Source organism: Lineus longissimus, chromosome 17 (assembly GCF_910592395.1).
Source record: "Lineus longissimus chromosome 17, tnLinLong1.2, whole genome shotgun sequence".
Lineage (NCBI taxonomy): Eukaryota > Metazoa > Nemertea > Pilidiophora > Heteronemertea > Lineidae > Lineus > Lineus longissimus.
This window is the reverse complement of record NC_088324.1, coordinates 15,034,527-15,057,955: the sequence shown is the minus strand read 5'-3', so window position 1 is coordinate 15,057,955 and position 23,429 is coordinate 15,034,527. Positions and strand designations below refer to the sequence as shown.

General features: G+C 41.1%; 1 protein-coding gene across 3 annotated transcripts; it reads left to right on the top strand.

Annotated features, from left to right (window-relative positions):
* The first annotated feature begins 542 nt into the window (after positions 1 to 542).
* Positions 543 to 23,429, top strand: LOC135501734 (uncharacterized). 3 transcript variants are annotated; one of them, XM_064793989.1, is made up of 2 exons: positions 543 to 820; positions 21,124 to 23,429. In XM_064793989.1, the coding sequence occupies exons 1-2, from the start codon at positions 740 to 742 to the stop codon at positions 22,549 to 22,551; spliced, it is 1,509 nt and encodes a 502-aa protein (XP_064650059.1). In that variant the 5' UTR covers positions 543 to 739; the 3' UTR covers positions 22,552 to 23,429. The 3 variants fall into 3 exon arrangements, with proteins under 3 accessions (XP_064650059.1, XP_064650061.1, XP_064650060.1); XM_064793991.1 differs by lacking the exon at positions 543 to 820 and adding an exon at positions 15,209 to 15,241; XM_064793990.1 differs by lacking the exon at positions 543 to 820 and adding an exon at positions 18,189 to 18,996.

Genomic DNA, 23,429 nt, shown 5'->3' with positions numbered 1-23,429 from the left:
TAATCATTTTACACCATCAAAAACGGGTGCCAATTTATTCCTGTTATTATCAGTATCGTCGGCTGAAAGAAAATGTCGTCTGCTAGTTCGCAAATCAGACTCCATGCAGCGCCCGCGTTCCAACCTATTGCTCAGTGACTGAACATGTATATTGGGGTTTATGGCTAGATAGGCCAAAGGCCTCAGATTAAGCTTTTACAAACATTTAGAAGTCATTTATAGATCTTTTGGGGTCTATAATCATTTTGCACCATCAGAATGTTCCAACCTATTGCTCAGTGACTGTATAGGTGACTAGGGTTCATGGCTAGATGGGCCAAAGGCCTCAGATTAAGCCTTTATAAACCTTAAGAAGTCATTTATAGATCTTTTGGGGTCTATAATCATTTTACACCATCAGAAACTGGTGCCAATTTATGCCTGTCATTATCAGTATCGTCGGCTAAAAGAAAATGTCGTCTGCTAGTTCGCAAATCAGACTCCATGCAGCGCCCGCATGACACACTGCGTGGAGCATGTCACTATCAATATCACACCAAAAGGCTGAAAGCCGTATCACAGTGCTCTCACAAAGTCACTGCTCACTCCTATATCAGATCACAGAGTCACTTCAAACTTTGCGGACATGGAAATGACAACTTCATGATTCAGACTGAGAAGTTTCAGAACAATTCTGAGTCCATGGGCGCCGTATTTGGAGTATCCGTTGCCATAGTTTTTGTGGTGGATTCTGGTCAATATGTCCTCTGTATCACCATGCAGCGATGTTGAGGTGACTGGTGATGAGGTGATCTCCCTGGCAGAAATATCAAGGGATGGGGTAAGAATCTTGTGTTGATGTTATCATTGAATATTTGCCCATCTTTTCGGGAATTTTCCTCTGGCAATCCTTGGGTCTATCCGTCCATTGGGTTTAGGCTGGCACCATTGTTATGTGCATTGTGTATCTATTTCAAATGTTTTTTTGCAGGTTAATCAGAGTTTCATGCTTTAACTCTCCATTTTTCACTTTCATTTTCATTTGTATATTCATATTATTTGGATCTTGGCCTATCGGCTATCATTCTTTGTGAGAATAAGAGAAAGCTGCCTCACAAAAAGGTTTGGTTAGATTTATGTAAGTAATGAATAGTCAGCATAAGTATTGGTGTCACAGGCCATTTCAGCATCCCATCCAAATTGTAAAAAACGAAATTTGGTGGAATAATATGTGTAGGCCTACCATAATCACACCCACTCTACAGTAATCATCTGACAAGGAAGTCTAATAAGCTGTCTCTGGGAGTCAGAACTGCAACATTGGGGAACATAGGTCTGCTCTGATATTCATAAAACATGTGTTAATAGTGACAATGTACTGTGAGATAGTAGACACACCTGTTGGCAGTTTCATGCAACTTCATCTGGCCCACCTGATTATCACCTCCCTTTCAGCGATTCTAGTTGATTTCTGATTGTTACCAGAAAGTCACTGTCAGGAATGTTTACCCAGAAGTCTCCCCTTTATCAGTGCCTGTCTGATCAATTTCCACTTGCACCAACACTCTATTGACTACCTGGCTTATTGATAAAACACACTGTTTGTACTACAATATGGGAAATTGATAAAGATACCAGGTGTGAGTGAAAAAATATCCTGAATTCATTAAAGTTATTTAAGACAGGACTGGAGATTATTCGTTCAGTTACAATTATGTTATCCAATTTAATGGGTCTGTCTGATAATGTTGGTGTTGATAAGATATTGAGTTTAAAACCTTTAGTCTGGTCTGCAAAAGAATTTTTATGACATGAATTATTGGTCTCAAAGTGGTTAAACTCATGCAAATTCCCATTGCATTGAATAAGAAACCACCTGTTACTATTTTAGAATTGTAAAATCTGATAATCAGTCACATCAGCAGAAAGGGGTTAAAAGGGCATACTAAATCTATATTTCATGTATTGATCCAACGAGACTAATCCTAATCAATCAGAGATTGGCCAGCCACCCCAGATGTCAATTTTCATTAGGTCATAATTGCAACATGGAGTTCATGTCGTTATAGTGGTGACTTTATTAGTCGCCAGTAATAATTAGCTTAGTCATGACACAGGCAGGTTAATTTAACCCTTTCAAGCCATTGAAGTCACCGCCAATGAAAGATGTTAGAAGAAGGCAGACTTGTAACGATAGTACCGCCTTTTGGCCAAACTACCAGCAAAATAATATGTTTAATATTTCTTACTTGAATATGAAATTCAGCTTTCTCAATATGGACCAAATGCTTGTTTAAAGTTAATAGATTAATGGTAGTTTTGAGCGGTTCAAAGTGGAATTTCACTTTGAAACAACTGGCCTTTGATTTGGTGAAAACTCATTTTAGTACCAGAGACAACTCTGTTCTAAACTTCAAGTGGCTAGTTCCAAGTTTCATATCTGGAGTAGTATTTTTTACTCTTTGAAAATCAATGAGATGGCTTTTTGATGGTGAACGGACAGTTAGCTTACACATGAAGGGCCATCTTCAGGTCCCAAGCTTTCACCATTTCCCACCCACTCCGACAAGGCCCATTCTCCTGCCAAGTTAAACATGGATATTAGCCAACAATGATGTCAGCCTATTGTCTGTTATTACGCTCTATAAACTGCAGGTATCTATTTATAAACGATGACCCGAAAATGAAAGCTATTTTGAATCATGCCAAATCTGGTGTAGCCTGGGGTTTGGATCGCATGAATCAAACTTTTTGCATGGAAATATTCCTGATTCTTTATCTAATCGAATTTCCTTTGAAATTCTTTTTCGCATCAGTGTGGGCTAGAAATACCTTTTAGGTCAAATTTTTAGAGTGAAATGCCCAATCTAGAGTCATGTGCCTCCTTCATAAAAAAGACCTTTTTTTAAACAAATGTGAAATTTGCGAAGTATTAAGGGAATTTCCATTTCCTGATATCCCTCAGAAACTGTTTCTGGCAACAACGAATTAACAGTTGGTGTGACAACTTTACTATCCTGAGCTCCAGGGCTTTCACTCGGCTCTCACCGAGCTCATGTGATGTGTGCCTGGTGCATTTGACAGGCCGGAGAGTAAGTGATTCTGGTCACATATCAGGAGAGATGATTCCATTGCCTACTGTCTTTGTTTTGTCTTTACCGGGTTAGTCTATAGCCTAAACTTATACAAATGCTTATCATTTCGACCACGTATTTCTGTGATACTCAAAGTCATCAATACCCTGGGTCACTTCATGTGAAATACATGTTATATCGGTGAAACTGTTCCTGTTAAGTATGTGTGTGCATGTAAAAATGTTGAGTGGGCAATATTTGATGCTCAATTGCTGTGAAAACATAGAATATCAGGTTTTTCAGGTTTCAAGTAACATGAAACTTACTCTTCCATCAATAATAAAGAATCTTTCTGTGCTTTCATAATTAAAAGGAAAATGTGAAGTATGAAATATCGAAAAAATCTTTTGGCGCAACTTTGTGAGGATATGCAAAATGATATGCTGTTGATAGACATGAATACAGATTGTGTGAGTAAAAAATAAAATATAGTTGTGTACAACCAGATGGTGACCAGATTATCTCCAGATGCTGTTTTCATGAAAGAGTGTAGGCGATCCAAGTGAATGAAGTAGTAATTTGAGAATGAACTTGACTAAAATTTCATTTCATTCATGGTTTCAAATTACCCATCCCTGCTGTGGTTCATTTCAATGTGGGCTGTAACGTGGGTTATGCATGACATGTGTCCCACTCCCCATCCCGCATACACAACAGAGTCTTCCACTAGCTCCTCCTAGTGTGTTAGACAGGAAGTTGCCAAGGAAAATTAACCCTAATTTTTGTAGTGACCCTCTTTCAATTCACTCGGACAGTAAGCCCTGTTCATTGGATGTACAGTTGATCCTTGCATTTCCATCTTGTCTCCTTACAGTTCGTGCTGCAGGATGACACCATTTGGCCAAACTTCTTGTCCGAATCCAAGTACATGGCTTGCTGTCATCGGGCCTTGTGCAAGCATTGGTCTGTGTTTTCTACTTGGTACTTGTGAAAGAGGTGGTGCTGGATCTTGTTGTGCCCGAGTCTAAACATGGCAACCTGCTCTGCCCTTACATGTTGATGATGCCTATTCTGTCGGTCATGGTCCCGGTGGTTAGGCTTCAATGCCATAACCCTCATTCTATCGGTCTAACTTCTCAGCAGTTATAACCTGATGGATAAACATGACAGCGATCCGGTCTCTTATCAAGCTCATGAAACCATAGATTCATGCACCAAACATGTACACCGTGCAAGCTCATGAAACCATAGATTCATGCACCAAACATGTACACCGTGCAAGCTCATGAAACCATAGATTCATGCACCAAACATGTACACCGTGCAAGCTCATGAAACCATAGATTCATGCACCAAACATGTACACCGTGCAAGCTCATGAAACCATAGATTCATGCACCAAACATGTACACCGTGCAAGCTCATGAAACCATAGATTCATGCACCAAACATGTACACCGTGCAAGCTCATGAAACCATAGATTCATGCACCAAACATGTACACCGTGCAAGCTCATGAAACCATAGATTCATGCACCAAACATGTACACCGTGCAAGCTCATGAAACCATAGATTCATGCACCAAACATGTACACCGTGCAAGCTCATGAAACCATAGATTCATGCACCAAACATGTACACCGTGCAAGCTCATGAAACCATAGATTCATGCACCAAACATGTACACCGTGCAAGCTCATGAAACCATAGATTCATGCACCAAACATGTACACCGTGCAAGCTCATGAAACCATAGATTCATGCACCAAACATGTACACCGTGCAAGCTCATGAAACCATAGATTCATGCACCAAACATGTACACCGTGCAAGCTCATGAAACCATAGATTCATGCACCAAACATGTACACCGTGCAAGCTCATGAAACCATAGATTCATGCACCAAACATGTACACCGTGCAAGCTCATGAAACCATAGATTCATGCACCAAACATGTACACCGTGCAAGCTCATGAAACCATAGATTCATGCACCAAACATGTACACCGTGCAAGCTCATGAAACCATAGATTCATGCACCAAACATGTACACCGTGCAAGCTCATGAAACCATAGATTCATGCACCAAACATGTACACCGTGCAAGCTCATGAAACCATAGATTCATGCACCAAACATGTACACCGTGCAAGCTCATGAAACCATAGATTCATGCACCAAACATGTACACCGTGCAAGCTCATGAAACCATAGATTCATGCACCAAACATGTACACCGTGCAAGCTCATGAAACCATAGATTCATGCACCAAACATGTACACCGTGCAAGCTCATGAAACCATAGATTCATGCACCAAACATGTACACCGTGCAAGCTCATGAAACCATAGATTCATGCACCAAACATGTACACCGTGCAAGCTCATGAAACCATAGATTCATGCACCAAACATGTACACCGTGCAAGCTCATGAAACCATAGATTCATGCACCAAACATGTACACCGTGCAAGCTCATGAAACCATAGATTCATGCACCAAACATGTACACCGTGCAAGCTCATGAAACCATAGATTCATGCACCAAACATGTACACCGTGCAAGCTCATGAAACCATAGATTCATGCACCAAACATGTACACCGTGCAAGCTCATGAAACCATAGATTCATGCACCAAACATGTACACCGTGCAAGCTCATGAAACCATAGATTCATGCACCAAACATGTACACCGTGCAAGCTCATGAAACCATAGATTCATGCACCAAACATGTACACCGTGCAAGCTCATGAAACCATAGATTCATGCACCAAACATGTACACCGTGCAAGCTCATGAAACCATAGATTCATGCACCAAACATGTACACCGTGCAAGCTCATGAAACCATAGATTCATGCACCAAACATGTACACCGTGCAAGCTCATGAAACCATAGATTCATGCACCAAACATGTACACCGTGCAAGCTCATGAAACCATAGATTCATGCACCAAACATGTACACCGTGCAAGCTCATGAAACCATAGATTCATGCACCAAACATGTACACCGTGCAAGCTCATGAAACCATAGATTCATGCACCAAACATGTACACCGTGCAAGCTCATGAAACCATAGATTCATGCACCAAACATGTACACCGTGCAAGCTCATGAAACCATAGATTCATGCACCAAACATGTACACCGTGCAAGCTCATGAAACCATAGATTCATGCACCAAACATGTACACCGTGCAAGCTCATGAAACCATAGATTCATGCACCAAACATGTACACCGTGCAAGCTCATGAAACCATAGATTCATGCACCAAACATGTACACCGTGCAAGCTCATGAAACCATAGATTCATGCACCAAACATGTACACCGTGCAAGCTCATGAAACCATAGATTCATGCACCAAACATGTACACCGTGCAAGCTCATGAAACCATAGATTCATGCACCAAACATGTACACCGTGCAAGCTCATGAAACCATAGATTCATGCACCAAACATGTACACCGTGCAAGCTCATGAAACCATAGATTCATGCACCAAACATGTACACCGTGCAAGCTCATGAAACCATAGATTCATGCACCAAACATGTACACCGTGCAAGCTCATGAAACCATAGATTCATGCACCAAACATGTACACCGTGCAAGCTCATGAAACCATAGATTCATGCACTAAACATGTACACCGTGCAAGCTCATGAAACCATAGATTCATGCACCAAACATGTACACCGTGCAAAACTAGTATAGATTTCCTCTCACTGAAGCAACTGGTTTGTTTGCACAGACTTTCGGTTGCTATGCTATTAGCATGATCAGCTAGCATTAGCCTGGTGAACTATGTGGCAGCTACAAGGTGTAATTACAATCTCATAACCATATCCGACAATAGAAAATGAATTATACAACAATGGGTCATTTATAGCTTAAAAGTCAATTGGTACTGACATGGTTATATCATCCTTTGCTTGAGGAACATCACCCCAATCACAGGGTGGCATTATTGCTGTGTTCCCCAGGGCCATGACAGACACAAGCACAAAATAATAATCCCCACCCCCTTAAATTTTGTCGGTGACAAAAAAACGAATTACACCATACCCCTTTTTTTGGGGTGAACAGGGGTACAATTGCATCTGTTCTCTTCCAATATGGCCTGGCTCTCTCACAGATCATATTTGTTCCCCTGAAGATTTTTCCTTTTCCTGTGGGGACAAATGCAGAGGCCAATCTGAACATTTCTTGACAAATAAATCTCTTTATTTCTATTGCTCTGCTGGATTGTCAGACTGTCACTGTCAAACCAATCGATAACAACTAGCATGAGTTACAAGGAGATTATACAGACAGAGCCTCAAGAAAAAATAAATCATTCAATAATATGTATGGGCCTGGAAATAGGCCTGGAAATACCTATCAGCCAAGCGTAGAGCTGGCCAGGACATCTTTCATACCACCTTTCAGATGCAGTTCTGTCTCTTGCATCAGCAATTCGCTTATACATATTGGAAATACAGTAGAACCTCTCTATCAAGGACACCCTTTTGACTGACTAGTGCTGTCCATAATAGAGAGGTGTCCTGATTAGAGAGTTCAAATTGACTGGAAATGACCAATTTGGGACCAAAACTAGTGTCCTTAATAGAGAGGTTGTCCCTAATAGAGAGGTGTCCGCTAAGGGAGGTTCTACTGTAATGGATTGTAGTTCAAGAGAAACATGCCAAACACCCAATAAGACCAACTTATTGATTACTTGTATGTTGGGTATCATGTTTATGTTTTATCTATATCTGTTATTATTGAATTTGCGATGTATGGGAAATTTGATCTACCTCAGATGGCTGTCTGGCTTCCCACTTGTTAACTTCATGGGTTGGGACTGAAAAATTAGATTGTTGAGTGGTTTCTGGTTTCAACATATGTTGTAGACTTAGCCCAGAGTGCAAGAACCCAGATGCAGCCTATTTCAGCAGGTATAAGCAAATATAGTTTCATGATGCCTCATTGAAGGGATTAAGTAGTGTAAAGTGACTTGGTAAAGATCACTATAGTAAGATGGTCAGTGAATCAGCTGGTATCCATTGCATGTTCTGGTCATGAATCTTTCATTTTTACCATGAAATGCCCATGCCTGATGTCACAGATCATTATGGCCTTTGTTCTTGGTGACATTTCGTCATTTGTTTTCCAATAATTTCTACTAATAGTAACAGGGTGTATGCAGTGCTATCCGTTGACATTCAGGTCTTGCTTGCCTGGACATAGGTGGCACCAACAAGATGGTGCTATGTCCGTTAACTAATCAGGGGAGATAAATCTGGGCCTGAAACGCCCAATCCCAGTGTTGGGGTAGACCCTGTAGGGAACCTGCATCTTGCAGCTCGAAGTTCAGTCGTTTGTGATAGCCGTGTCCATGGTGAGGACATCAAACCAATCAGGAGAGAAATCCTGCAGATGGCTTTATGGACCATAGATTATTACTTGCAAAAAGAAAACAACCACACACAAATTGGAAAATAATCGTGGCTATTACGTTGTCATGACAACTTATGTTTTTACCTGATGAATTATTTGTGGTCCAACTGATGGACAATACAAATACCAGGTCCCTAATCAGCCAGATGGATTTCATAAATTCTTATACTGAGGCACCCGCAAAGGCGAGATTTTTATTGCTGCAACCTGTGATGATTATAACTGCGATGAGCGATGAAAAGATTGCTTGTCTGCTGGGTAAACTGGTCATCACTCGGGAGTTGAAGTACATTGCTTGGTTACATCCAGGCAGTTTGTTGTCAGTTTTTGTTTATTAAGGTTGTCAATGGCAGGTCATGTGCCCAGGGTCATGTGCCAAGGTGCAAAGTGTCAATACCATATTAAAGGTGTCTTTTTAGGGATTAAAGGAATCATTGACAGCTTTTATTAGTTTGATGAAGCTAATCCAATGAAAATCAGTTATCTTTGTACTAGTGTGGCATGTGATCTATCAAATTATGTAATAGTTTTGCCGCCAAAGTCCATAGTCTTTGTTTGACCAAGTTGACACATGTTTCATGTGACCTCTTTCAAGAGAAAAGATTTTGGAAAAAGACAGAAAGTCAGGAATTCAGCTTAGTTATGAGTGCAGTGGTGCAATCTACATTAACGATTGTGCAGGTCTCGATTGGCGAACATGATTCTCCAACTACAGAATGAGAGAGAGCAATGTGGGTGAATCATGGTAAGAATGAAATGGGTAGATGTTGTATCACAGGCAGTAACTTTGTAACATGTACCTGATTGTGAGAACATTTTGAACATGAGAATCGACAAGTTTAAAAATGATATTGATATAGATATGAATGCCACAATTTGTTCATGTTTATATTGTAGATTGGTAACTATAAGTCGATGAAATGTCAATATTGGGTTTAGTGGGTTCGGTGACAGTTCATGTGTACCTTACTATCTATCCACTTGTATCACATCGTTTAGGATGCATAATAAATAATGTAACAAACTTGCGGAAAATGTGAGCACTAAAAAGGTGCGTGGGTAGATGTCTACAATTCTACAAATTTTTCCCAAAATCGGCGATTTTTACCAAAATAGGAAGCGCGGTACAGGCGTGTAGGATGTCATCAAGATTTTACCCTGTTCACATCAGTAATAGCAGAGCAATTATTTGCAAAGTAGTTCCAATATTTGTTCACATTTTCAACAAGTTTAACATCTGTCTATCAAAACCCTGGCCAAAGATATAAATATTTTGGCCGTTATAAAGTTCAGGAAAAGGTCAACTTGATATATTTGTTTTAATTTATCATTAAAATGATCCAATGGTACTGTTGTTGACAAGTACTTGAATATTGAAACTGGTAAACAATATGAAATATAAAGCCCAGTCCAACTGTGCATAATCGTTCTCTTGTGTGAGATGTTACTTGAAAGTGTCTTCAATTGGAATGATTGGCAGCCTCTGCGGCCCAAACCTTATCTACAACAGCTGATCCAATGACCTGAGGTTCTCTGGAGACTACTGAGGCAAACATCATGATGCAACTCATACAGCCTAACCGTTCCCAAAGGGCATTCTTCATGGTACATTTACCAATGTCCAGATTACCGGTTGTGGTTGGCGTATAATTCTTGTATCATGAACCAAGTAATTGTTTGGGAGTTTGTACAACAATACCCGGTTGCATTATCTAGGTCCAATTAGGGATTCTCTTTCCACCTTTTTTTGCTGTAGTTATCATGTAGCTTTCACCATGCATTACCTTGTGTATCTTTGCCATGGGCCTCTTGTGAGCTACGATGTCTTAAAACACTGCAGCAATCAAATTTCAACTTATCATTTCATGTCATTCTGCTTTAAAAACAAACATATGAAACATTTGCTGTCATCGAAGTAGCTCGTATTTTCCTCAGCTTATTCAGTCTTAGTTCACTGAACTGTTACACGTTCTTTGTTGTCAACAAGAGAAACGTCAGAAACCTTTGATCTCATGGAACTAACCATTAATGACATAAAGAATTGTAATTCATGCTGATTCCTTGAAAATTACCCTCTCAACCCCCAGGGATATTCGAAACAGTGAAAAACTTTGTAACAAGTTATTATCTGATTGTTTCATGCTCTCATGGTACATTAGTCAAATGTCATTAACCATTGTATGGAAGGTATATAGCATTGGATTATTTCAGGAAAATGCTTGGGAAAATAATGATGACAATTCGTACTAAAAGAAACATCTAACTTGTGAAAAATCTCTTTGATGTATGGGGCATGAACATGATAATAGTAATCTGGTGTGTGAGGCCAACCAAAGTTGATTTTACGCTCCTTATCTCACCCTTCACTACTCAAAGGAAAGTGGAGAAGCTTTTTGCATTGACAAGAACCGTGACATTAACTTGCCTTGCTCTAATGCTGAAGTCAGTTTCCTTGTGATCTCATTGATCTTCTATCTGTTGTCTTGTAGTGAACTCGCACCAAAGAAAGCTTTGGCTAATGGAGCCCATTGTTCATTGCTGCTAACAAGATTGCTCAAGTTATGGCTGTGGCCTTGAAGAGTCCCCTGCTCAAGGGAAGTTACAGATGATGTCACTGAATTTTGTCAGAGAATAGACGCTCAACTTGTATGAAAACAGTTTATCTTCCGTGGCTTCGATCCATTTTGGGACGGTCCCTCACCCTTCCCCTCAGCTCTCTTGTAGATTTCATTTTATCAAGAAAGTGTCATGTTTCGAAATGAGAATGCCGTGACAAACACTCCTGTCATCTTACCTTCCTCTCCAATTTTCATTAGCCTTTGTCACCCTAGAGGGTTGTAAATAAACTTGACATTTGACATTTAGAGTTTTGTGTCAGTTTTGAATTGAAAATTGTGGTCGATGTCTCAAACTTTATTCATAGAAGACTCAATGGAGTCCTACAGCAGTTCCAGCAGTATGTACATCATATCTTGACAACATACTTCACATGACCAATTCAAGAACAAGACGTCTCCTGCAGTACAACATCTTGGGTGTAAGATCACTCTGAACGACTTACTCTTGTTGAACATCTTGCAGACTTTGTTACTTTGCTGCAGGCAAAAGGTCAACAGCTCTTGAAGAACACTGTTTGGTGCATGGACATGAGTGTACCACTCGGACTTCCCAGTTGTGCTGTTTGCTTTTTGCGAAAATGGAGCAACTTGGAGTCGACAAAGGAACTGATCCACTCTTACTCTTGATCATGACAGAACATCAAAAGAAGTAACAAAAGAACAGATTTTCTGGTCTTGCGTGCCAAGTGTGGTATTGCCATTGGATGTTCAAACATATGTCCACCGCTACTTGTTGGTAGCTCCAAGAGGGAAGATTACCCTAAACATGTGGATGGCATGTCAGTCTCGAAGGTCATCTCGGCTTTGTGCAGTGTCGTGGTTGGTAACGGGTAACCCTGGATTTTGAGATTTTGAGATTTACTACCTAGCATGGTGTGTTCGTCTCTTGATACCGATTGAGCACCTGGGTCGACTGAATCCCATTCACGTTTCATAAGCAAATTGACATTTACTACCTAGCATACTTGAAGGGCTTGAAGTGAACTATAGTTGATCAAGAAGATGATAACATGTTGGAGCCTTTGGCTGTTTTCGCAGGAGGAGGAGAGATTAGCCTACTCGGAGAGATGTCATGTTGTCACAATACATCTCCAAGGTTATCTCTCGAGCTGAGTCAACAGACTGATTATGATCAGAGTCAGAAAGTTTCAACCCTGGAGCTGTGGATGAGACCCTGGTGGCGTTGCTAGGCTTTGACGTTCATGTTCGATGTAGTTGTGCTTCATCCTGATATACAAGGCAGTACAGAGTGAAAAAAAAGGCAATCAGTGAATGTTGAAAAAAAATGTTGATGGTGTGTTGGTGGCAAATGAAAACTCTCCCAAATGTGTTTGCCCTGCAAGAAAAAGCATTGTGGCCATATTCACATATCTAGGTTCTCTGCCCACTCTTGTAACATAGTTGCATCGAGGCACCAGCTCTTAATGATGGTAAAGATGTAATGCTCATCAACAAGACTTTTCCTTCAGCTGCAAATGGAATTGATGCACAATCAACTTCTTTTGGCAGCCGTCTTTCACCAATGCCAATCTAGTGTTCCTAATTGGTCAGTTTGTAAAGCATTTGCTTACTTAACTTATGCAGGTGCTTGATTACTTGTGTTGATCAAGGGCCATGGCCAAAGGGAGGGGGCAGTCAAGCCTCACTGAAAAACATGATTTCATGCAAATTTTGTGCCTTTTGAGGACCAATAAATGCAAGTTGGTGAAAGTTGAGTGATCTTGTAAGAGTTCTCTTCTAATTGCTGTGACTTGGATATTGCCGTCGGCTCGATATCCTCGGGCTTCTTTGAACAAAAGCAGTCACATGGCTTCATTTCAATCAATACCACAGTGTCAGGTTGTCATGTTTTGAGGTGGCTATGTCTGATCTGACAAAGATGGCTGCTCAGGTTTCTTCAGATTGAACAGAAATCCTGATTGTCCAATGAAAGCACAATACAGTGGCAGATTAAGGGGGAGCAAAGCAGTACAGCTAGGTACCCCAACCTCCCTAACCCTTACCAACGGAATTTGGCCTGAAGACTATAAGCATGTTCAGCTTGGTATACAGCGGCGGCATCATTGGATCACATCACTGGCTTTCAGATTTTCAATTCTACCTTATGCGCATAGATCAATAAATGATCATGAAATCAATTGGCCAAACAATGAATGCTGACCGCCTGTTGTCGACACTCTCCTCGACTCAGAGCCCTATCACTCTAATGGCCATCATGCGTTGAATTGCAATCAACTTTTGGTGGGTGCTTAGAGTCCTAATTACCATCACATCGATCAGAAGCAAATGTGACTCAGGTAGAAACCTTTAGAACTGTGACATTAGCGGGCTGAATCCTTTCGAAGAAGACTTGTTATGGGGGTCCCTTATGCTTGACGATGTTGCTGAATTCAGAGACCGTACTAAGATGCTTGCCTTGACTGTATACAGTTGTGGTCCAGCACTATGTGGGTATCAATTGTCAGAACCTCATGGTGAAACAAAAATCTATGTTGGCAGAGAGAATATCCTTCGATTAGTTTGGAGAATGCAATCAGCGGGATGCAGATCCCCTTTGATTCATTCATTACTGCCTACCAGCAAGAAATAGCACCATTCAAGAAAAAATGGCCTGAGTTGATTATCAATCAGACACAAGACATTAGTCACCTTTGGAGGGAATAGGCCACCATCCCTTCCTTGATTACCAAGCTATTTGCACTTCACAAGGGAGTGATTTGACTGATAGCTCAGAGATCACAGACTGGCTACGTATATACCTTGGGTTGTGATAGGAAGATCATAGGGTGTCTTTCCGTCATATTATCCTGCGGATGACCTTGCAGTGATACTTTGAGGTGCTTTGTCATGATCACCAGACATTGCATTTTTCATTGCAATATTGCTGACGGTCAATACATCATGGACTGCCTGCAAGTGACATTGGGCTTGTGATGAGAAGATCTTATGTTTCAGTATGATAGTGATTCACATTTCCTTTTTGACAACCAGTTATTCAAGTCTATGACATCCTCTGCTCTCTTCCGGTGGTTCAGTGGTAAAGGGTTTACCCCGTAAGCAAGAGGCTGTAGTTTTGATCACTGTTTATTTTCTCTACTAGAAGCACTTTTTGTTGCTGATATGGCATCCAATTGAGCTTTGGAGTCTGCATTATGAGGAAATCACTGTTTAATGTTCCCCACTCCAGCCCAGCACTTGGAGAACCTGTGATTTCCATTGGATGTGGAGTCTGATGTCATTTAGATAGCCTTTGGCTTTTAACAAGATTTGTGAACAGGTTACACACAGTTTCCTTCTGTCTCAGTTGTGGACTCCAAACATGATGCTGCTAGAAGTCAGCCTCATCTGACAAGCATATCGGCCTCTGTTAGGATTTCCTAATGAATCTGATTAAGAGGTTTTCGTGGTTACCCATCAAGCGGCAGTAATAATGCTACCAGCAACATCGCTGCCATGCAGCAACATCAAAGAGGTGCTATTGATCAGTTCTTCCAGTCCAGTCAACAGTGTTTACCCTGGGAATTGGTTAGCAAGGACACTTGCCGTTTATCCAATTATGAGAAAAACACACATCAGGCATTTCAAAGGAAACATTGGTCCACTTTTTGCCAAATGACCAACCTGGGTGCAGCCTACAGGCCCCTTTAGAGGTCGCCTTACAACCTTAGTTTGGACAAATGCAAATGTGGCCAGATGTTGCCCCCCATAGAAGCGACCAGAACACTGGACCATGCCAAACCTCAACCTTGAATACCCTCACCCCGAATGAACCAGGACTAATGACATGATGGCGTTCAGGGATTGTGACCGAGCTACTTATGTGCTTCATTGATATAAGGTGAATGTTTGGTAAACCTGGCTTAATAGCCCGGAACGTTATTGCTCTGTTCATTGGAAACATGTTGGCTTTGCTTAAATAGGATTAGTGATTAAAGGAAAGGTTTACCTATAATACTGGGTGAAGTGATTTAAAACACAGCATGGCTAATAGGGTGTTTACCTAGTCAATGCATGTCGGTCATGAACATTGTTGGCTTTATGAATGGAAGTTGGTCCTTATACCCCAATGGATGTCTGTCGTGCACACCAGAATGTCTTGGATTGATGGAGTTGAGGTGAGTTTGTCTTCGAGATATCAGTTTGGCGTCTCAGTCATGAATAGGGAGGAATTTTCAGTTTGGATTTGTTTCTTCTCACAGACAAAAACAAAAACTTGACATTTATCTGCATTTTTTCAAGTGGTTCTTGACTTAGATTTTCCACCATTCAATAACCAAGACAGAAAAAGTACATATTTTGTTCTTTTTTGTCACATCACTTGACTTGCTGTTATCGAGTAAGCTAGGCCATAAACCTTGTTTTAGAATTCAGTAAGGCGCCTGCCTGAACTAGTATGTGACAGAGTTTGATATAAATCACCCTCCCGCTGCAATGCATTTTGCCTATGCCTAGGCCCAGATCCTAACAAACATCTGAAAATTGGCTTATAGGGTGTTTCTATAATATATGTTACAGAACAACCAAACCTCGCCATCAAGGGTTAACTACCATCTGCTCTCCTCCTTCTGCTGCTTGGTATGGTAGTGATGGCTTGGCTTTACCTTCCATTTCCAAGATATCACTTGGGAGGGATTAGGGAGAGACTTTTGGAGAGATGTATGCCCAGGGGTGAGGGGTCATGAGTATCACAGAGAGACTTGTGGTCGCGGCATTTGTTACACTTATTGTATTGCCATCATCCTCTCACACCATAGTATCATTGGCACCACAACTGGCGATAGCTGGAAGGTATGATACAGAATCAGGTTTATTTGAATCAGCCAGTGGCAAGTATCTGAAAGTGGCTCAGGTGAGCGATGCCCGTAGGACAGGTCTTCCACTTCTGAGCACCTCAGATCCACTCTGAGACTCTTTTTGCTTTGTTTTTCGTATGATATACCATGATTTTTTGGTGTTTTTTTTTATTGTAGACATGCTTTTGATATGATAGTCGCCAATTGGAATTCACAACCTAATTGTGAGATGTTGACACGTGTCAGAACATCAGTAGAGGTCAAAGATAAACAGAAAGGTCATCACTTAAGGTTGACCAGAAACACACATACATCGATATATTGTATTATTTGACTCTAGCTAACTTGAATTGAAATCATCTTGTGTCATATTCATATCAAGCAATTCATAAACATAAAGAAACTTCTTCAACAGATTTGATGGTGGCTGCTCTTGCGCTTAGAAGTATAATACAGCTCTGTCCATCATCCAGTGTCGTCAAAGGGACTTTCAAACAAATTGTGAATTGATTCTAACTTCTTGAATATAGCTGTGGCGTTTCACACTTCGATTTCTTCATCTGGTGGGGGGCGATGTTGAAGCGTCACTCACGAGGTGAGTTTTTAGCACCTATTGGATGTGCCTCATTCTGAGGAGACATATGAGTATGTGCATGTATGAGCAGGTAATGTATGTTTACTTCATGCCCCCACCCTCCTTGACTGATTCTAATGGACACAGTCTGAATTCAGTGGTGACTTTGTGTGATTTCAATCTGAAGATCATCCACTTCGATCCATAACTATTTTCATCAGATCCATCGATAGGTTTGTTGTATGAACTCTCACCAACATGAAATCCAAAAATAAGGTTGGTTGTATACTTACTGCTCTTTCGAGCAGGACTCCTTCCAAAGTTGATCAGTGTTATGGGGGAACCTTCAGAGAGTCAGTTTCAGATTATTTGGCGGCCATTTTGGATTTTGGATTGTGTGAAGATAAAATTTGGGCTTGCTCTATGCTTTGTTTGCAAAAGCATGGTCTCATTTCGCATTTTCAGTTAATCACCTAGCGGGGGGCATGCTAACCAAGGTATAAAAAAGAAGAGACAAATCTGAGTCCCCCTAGCTTCTGGATGAATTTGGGTCTTTGTGGACCAATTATCCCTCTACAGCTTGAACAGTCAACCCTCATATCTTTGCCGAGGATTTGATGGCGTGACTGAGGATCATGTCATGCAGGGAGTGAACTGTCTATCCCACTGAGTTAAGAGATGTCACCAGGATTAATGACAATGATGTCTGTCTGTTGTGTTGTGCCGCCCAGCTGGAGTTGTGTTTACCTGTCATATGAGGACATGGCCTGGTGTAGTTATGAACCCGTATGTTCCCTGTGGTCAAGGGTGAGTGGGTTTATTTCCGTGAAAGGTCACACACCGGTCTTTTGAGTAAGATTCAAAATTGGCATTAAACCAATGGCCTTATCTCTTTTCCTACAACATGACTCCTCCCTACACGGGAGTAATCAGGATGGGGGGAGATTTGTAGGACTGGCTCTACCCTCACGGACAAACAACCTGTCCAGTAAAGTCATTACGGTGAAGTGGTTAATATCAAACTAATCAATAACCATATATTATGGAGATACAAATGTGGGATTGGTAGAGCCATACAACCACTGACAGCACTACTGTCCCTGTTAGACCAGGTTGGTGATTTTGATCAGTTATGTGTCAGACTTGAGTTTTAAAACTGTCGCCTGCTCACCGAGTGTGACCATTTCAATGTACTAGCGAAAGCCTCTCCTCAAAGACGAGTCTTCCCTCAGTGAACTGGTAAGGTGATAGTGGTCGTGTTACCTCTTCTTTGATATTGGCAGTTGAATCAGTCGTGTCAGGGGCCGAGTTCAGTCTTCTCATACATTTGCTTAACAGTCCCTGCTTAGATGATGAAATTTGTCTGTTCTCATCCTCACACTTGTTCTAGTCTTCCGGCCGAGTCTGCTGGTCTTGGACATCTGTTAGACTGCAAGGACATGGGCTTGTGCGCTGCCATTGATTGTCTGTGGCAGGGACCAATATGATGTACATGTACTTAATGCAACCATGTTAAATATCAATGTTTATTGGTGAGATAGCTAGTGTGCCCAGGTTATTCACATTAGAGAGGTATTTACAGACTTTCTCATAAGTGATTCTTCATATTCTTTTATCCTCTTACCTAGGCCTAGTTCTTCAAAACCTCGCCTTCAGGTTCCAATGAATAGCAGTTGCACTCTCTGATACATTACCTGAGCCCCTGGGGACAAGAGTGTTGGTAGTGTCACCTCGCATGAGGACACTCTTACTTCATATCGTCTCAAGGCCCTGTGGCTATCAGGTTGTGTTTGTATACAACTCAGTGTGATGGGTGTGTGAAATCTCGCTGGGCTGGAACGCATACCAATTTGATCTGGAATATATCTCACATTTTAATGGACACACTTTAATAACTTTCCATTTGTTCCATATTAGAAAGGACGACATTCTGTTGGAGGTTTTAGGACCTGGTTGTGTCAAATTGTACTCAAATTGAAATAAATGCTGAATTTGGAAAATTACTTTCATTTCTGAAGGGCATCGTCGTTTCATTTCTGCTGGAGGGACGGATTGTGTCACTGAAGTTGGATTCTCTGTCTGTTCAAGCAATGTCCCAATGTGTAATTCAGTGTTCAGTGTTTTGATTTGCAAAGCACGATGTACCCTCTTACTTCATTGAATTTGGATTATTGTTTTAAGGAAACGGTCTATTGTCATTCATAGCCGGAGGGCACTTATCAGTGTCGGCAAACAGTGAGGAAATGTACGTCAAATATTTTGGTTGGTGCTGTGTAAGTTTCACCGTGAACTGTTGAAAACTCTCTACACAGACATAATACAATATATCATAGTAGGACCGCCTCATCACACTGCTGATCAAACCATGCATTTCATCTGTGATGTTGTTGTGGACTATACTGATTGACATTTAAGACTTGCAGGTGAACGAGACAGAGGCAGCAAAATGCCTAATACAAGGACGTTACTGAGACGACATAGTACGGCTAGGTCTAGCTACCAGGTGATTAGAATAGGTAGTTGGTTTACCTAACATGTAGTCAATGATGATTTGATAACCTTATAAAACATTTTGGCTTACCATACATATAGCGCAGTGCCAGTTGTCATTTTGGTTGCTGGTTTCTTTACCACCAGAGCTTAACTCTAAACTTCATATACAGAACCCTCTAGGTTTGATAGTCTGACACAAACATTTGGTGGCACGTTTTTTAGCTCACCTCTTAGCAGAGGTGAGCTTATCCCATACCGTGGCGTCCGTCGTCCGTCGTCGTCGTCGTCGTCGTCGTCGTCGTCGTCGTCGTCGTCGTCCGTCGTCGTCCGTCGTCCGTTAGCAGGGCACGTTTCGTAACTGTTAGAGCTATTGAGTTGAAACTTGGTACACATGTACCCTTATGTAATGACACCTTGGAGACCAAGTTTCGGTCCGATTCGTTTCATGGTTTGGCCACCAGGGGGCCAAACGTTAAAAGTGAAAATATGCAATATCTCCCTTAATAGTAGTCGGGAAATTTTGAAAAAAATATGGTAGGTACTTCTAGCAAAGGTGCATCATATATCCTCCGGGTTTTTGATTTGACCTCCTTTTCAAGGTCACAGAGGTCAAATGGTGTAAATTGGCCGTTAGGATGTAACGATGGCACGTTTCTAAACTGCAATGACTATTGATACCAAATTTGGTACACATTTACCCCTTAGTCAGGTGATCGCAGGGACCGAAGTTTGGTCCAATATGGTTCACCACTTGACCACCAGGGGGCAAAATCCAAAAACCTTAAAAATGTGATTATTCCTTAACTTCTTGCCCGATTGCCACCAATTTGATATCATGGGTACATCTAACCACCATACAGTATATGTCATACAGGTTTTTAATTTGACCTTCTTGTCAAGGTCACAGAGGTCAAATGGCGTAAATTCGCCGTCAGGCCGTAACTATGGCACGTTTCTTAACTGCAATGACTATTGATCACAAATTAAGTACACATGTACCCCTTGGTCAGGTGATCTCAGGTACCGAAGTTTGGTGCGATCTGATTTGCCGTTTGGCCTCCAGGGAGGGGGCCAAATCCGAAATTCTTCAAAATGCCATTATTCCTAGTAATGACTTGCCCGATTGGCACCAATTTTATATCATAGGTACATCTAATTCTAACAACCATTCAATGTGTCACCCGGGTCTTCTTTGATTTGACCTACTTTTCAAGTTCACAGAGGTCGAGTGTACTGTAAATTGGCCATTTTGGGGAAATTGTAATTGCTTGGACCTACATCAAACCTAACACTACATGACACAATACCATGCTCTTTATCCATCTTTCCTCCACATGAGGTGAGCACAATGGCCCTGGCCATTTCATTTGTTATTCGATATGGGTTCTTATTTGGTATGGTGGTAAAACTAAGACCTACTGTGAGTATGAAAATGTCGGCCTGATCGGACTTCAAATATGGCTGTCGGGGCATCATCTAGTTGATGGCCATACCTCTGACATCTGCTGTGAGAGAATATAACATGATCAGGCAGCTCCTTGTGCAAACCTTTTAGGAAAATATTTCATGAAGATATATGAAATCACGAGGTACCCAGATCCACAATGTCACATAAACACGTAACTTATCAATGCAGTGATTTCAAAAGAAACGATTATCTTTGAAGTATGAAATCACTGCTTTCAATTTATGACATACAGGATATGAAGACTTTTGTGTTCAGATGATTAAATTTTTTGGTGTGATTAGAAAAGAGATGGCATCGACTGGTAGTCTACCGCAAATAATTTGTTAAAATGAAACCGCATTGAATGTCACACGAAATACCATTGCGCTCGGTCTCACTGGTTAATATGATATTTGAGAGATACTGTGGTCTGTGACGAGTGAAATACCTTACATTGTGTTGGCTCCACTCAACTGGCATTAACCAATAAACGCAGTATTCAATATATTTGGTACAGTCCTACGGGGTTACCATACACTTACAGTTCCAGGTCAGGGGATCAACGTGGAGATGAGCCTAATGAATTGTTCTCTCTTTGAGTACAGATGACTTATTTAGTTCTTAGTTATTTCAATAAGATATACATCAAAAAACATTTCAAGTAACAAACTTTCTATTGTTTCGTTACAGCTTGTGCGTGAGGTCGTTCGTCTCCGTGAGCAACTGAACTCTGCGACTGATGACAACGCCCTACTCGAAGCAAAGATAGAGAAGCAGAAACTACGAATGCGCAATCTAATTGCTGCGTGCCGCAAGGAGGTGGAGGATCGTGAAGAGATCATCCGACGTCAGCAGAAGCAACATGAGAAACAAATTCAAGACATTATGGGGAACCTTTACTTCTTCGAGGGACAACTTCGTAAGGAGCAGAAAAGTATTCTGGCTCTTTTGACAGAGAAGGAACAAACTATATTACTCCAGGAACAGAATATCAAAATTTTAACACAGCGAAACGAAAAGTTGAAAGTGACATTGCGGAAGTTTAAGAAACGTTATGATCTCAATGGTGTCCAGAGGAATAAGAGCACTAGTAGCGGCGATACTAGTACTGGTGGTGAGGTTGTGGTGCATAAACAACGCTCCAAACAAGGAGCGACTGATGGGGAGGTTGGTAGTAGTAGGCGGTGCTCTAACTCAAAGCAAAGCTTCAAAGACAGGACTTATAGCGATTCATCCTTGTTTGTAGATGATAAACTAATTGGGGCACGCCATCGAAACTATTCAGGTACATTCTTAAGTAGCAATTCGGATATTGGTGAAACTGGTGCATGTGGTGAGGAGGCTTTGTTTACCGTTGTTAATGGTGCATTAAATGGACAAGCGATAAACGGGAAAGTCAGATCGCGGTCGGTAACAGAGCCTTATGTAAATCAGAGTGGGAATTATGTTGATAAAGTAGACGGTTATGTAAATCCAGCTAGAGATCATGGTGATGCGAGCAGAGATTATGCCAATCAGGGATTTAATGATGAAGAGGCTTCAAAGGTTCAACAAGCACGACGACGGCGTAAAAGTGGCTTGGACTCGATTCAGATGCCTCCAAATGCGACACAATTACAAGACCAGTACCGCCATTTTCCCCATTATAGCAATGGTGATCTCCGCGTTCAACAGGAGTTGAAGGAAATGCCTTATATACTCAGAGCAAATAGTGCTTCAGATTTATCAAAAGGTGCTTGGACAGAAAACATCGGCAGTGAAAATTCGCTAAGCGTAAAACAATCAGATAATACGGTGCGTAGCGTCAGCGCTGAAAATGTGACCGGGTTAGGGAAAAAGGAAGAATCAGGAATACAACATGGAAAGGAAAATGACGATTCGGATTACCAGGACGAAAGCCATGACAGCGTGGCTGAGTTGAAAACACAGAAACGTTTTCATCGTCATAGTTACGCTATGTATCCTATAGTTTCTGTTAATAGTCATAAAAACGTTCAGACGCCGCGCGAAATTAAGATGCGCGATAAATTTCGGACAAGGTCTCTACCAAGTGCTGTGAATAACGCGTTCATGAATCAGTTACGTCAGCAGAACTACCATCCTCCAGTTAATATATGATAGTCTGCAACACTCTGCTTGTTTTCTCAGAAATTTGGAGACACCCTCCGTGAAGCACACTGGTGAATCGGCTGCTCAACTTGTCGAGAGTCCTGTTGATTGTAACAGGCCTCCCCACTTATTCAGCTGGCCTAACCTGGGAATGGCCTCAGAAAATTTCAAGGCCTCCTACCGCTCGTTAAGTTGGGAGGCCTGCCCGATTCCCAAGGTTTGAAATTGATTCTCCAGGGTGATGCAGTACCATGAGAATCAGGATGTGCGATTGTAACAATAGCTGGTCATCTCCTGATCCAGGTATTAATTGAACATTTTCATCACAATCTGCTCGGTATGAAGACAAGGGGCTGTCTCCATGGAAACACGACACAAGAAATAAAGACATAAAGATATGTTCCATGCCAAACTTTTTATCAATGTTGTTTGTACAACAGATGTCAACCGTTGTCATAGTTATTCTGAGAAGATCCTCTCAAGGTGGGGATCAACTTGTGTTTGGTCTTTTAGGATCTCCATCTTTGTAATATGAATGAAAGGTAGTGCTTTATTGGACCTGGGTATCTGATCTCTTTGGCTTATATCAATCAAATGGAGATGTCAGTGGGACATAACAAATGTATTGCATATCTTTCAAGCTTTAATTGATAGGACGGCTGACCACTTATCATTACACGAGTTGTATTCTGCTCCTAACCAGTTTTACAGTGAATCGTTTTCCTGTGCTGTGATTGTGTCTACTGTCTTCATAACCAAGTGTATGGATGTTCAAATAATAGACAAGACCTGATTGTGATCAAGCCATCAGCATTGTAAATACGCAATGTAGAATGTTCATAGAAATTGGTTGTTTTGTAAATAATTGGGATAATTATTATTGAAAA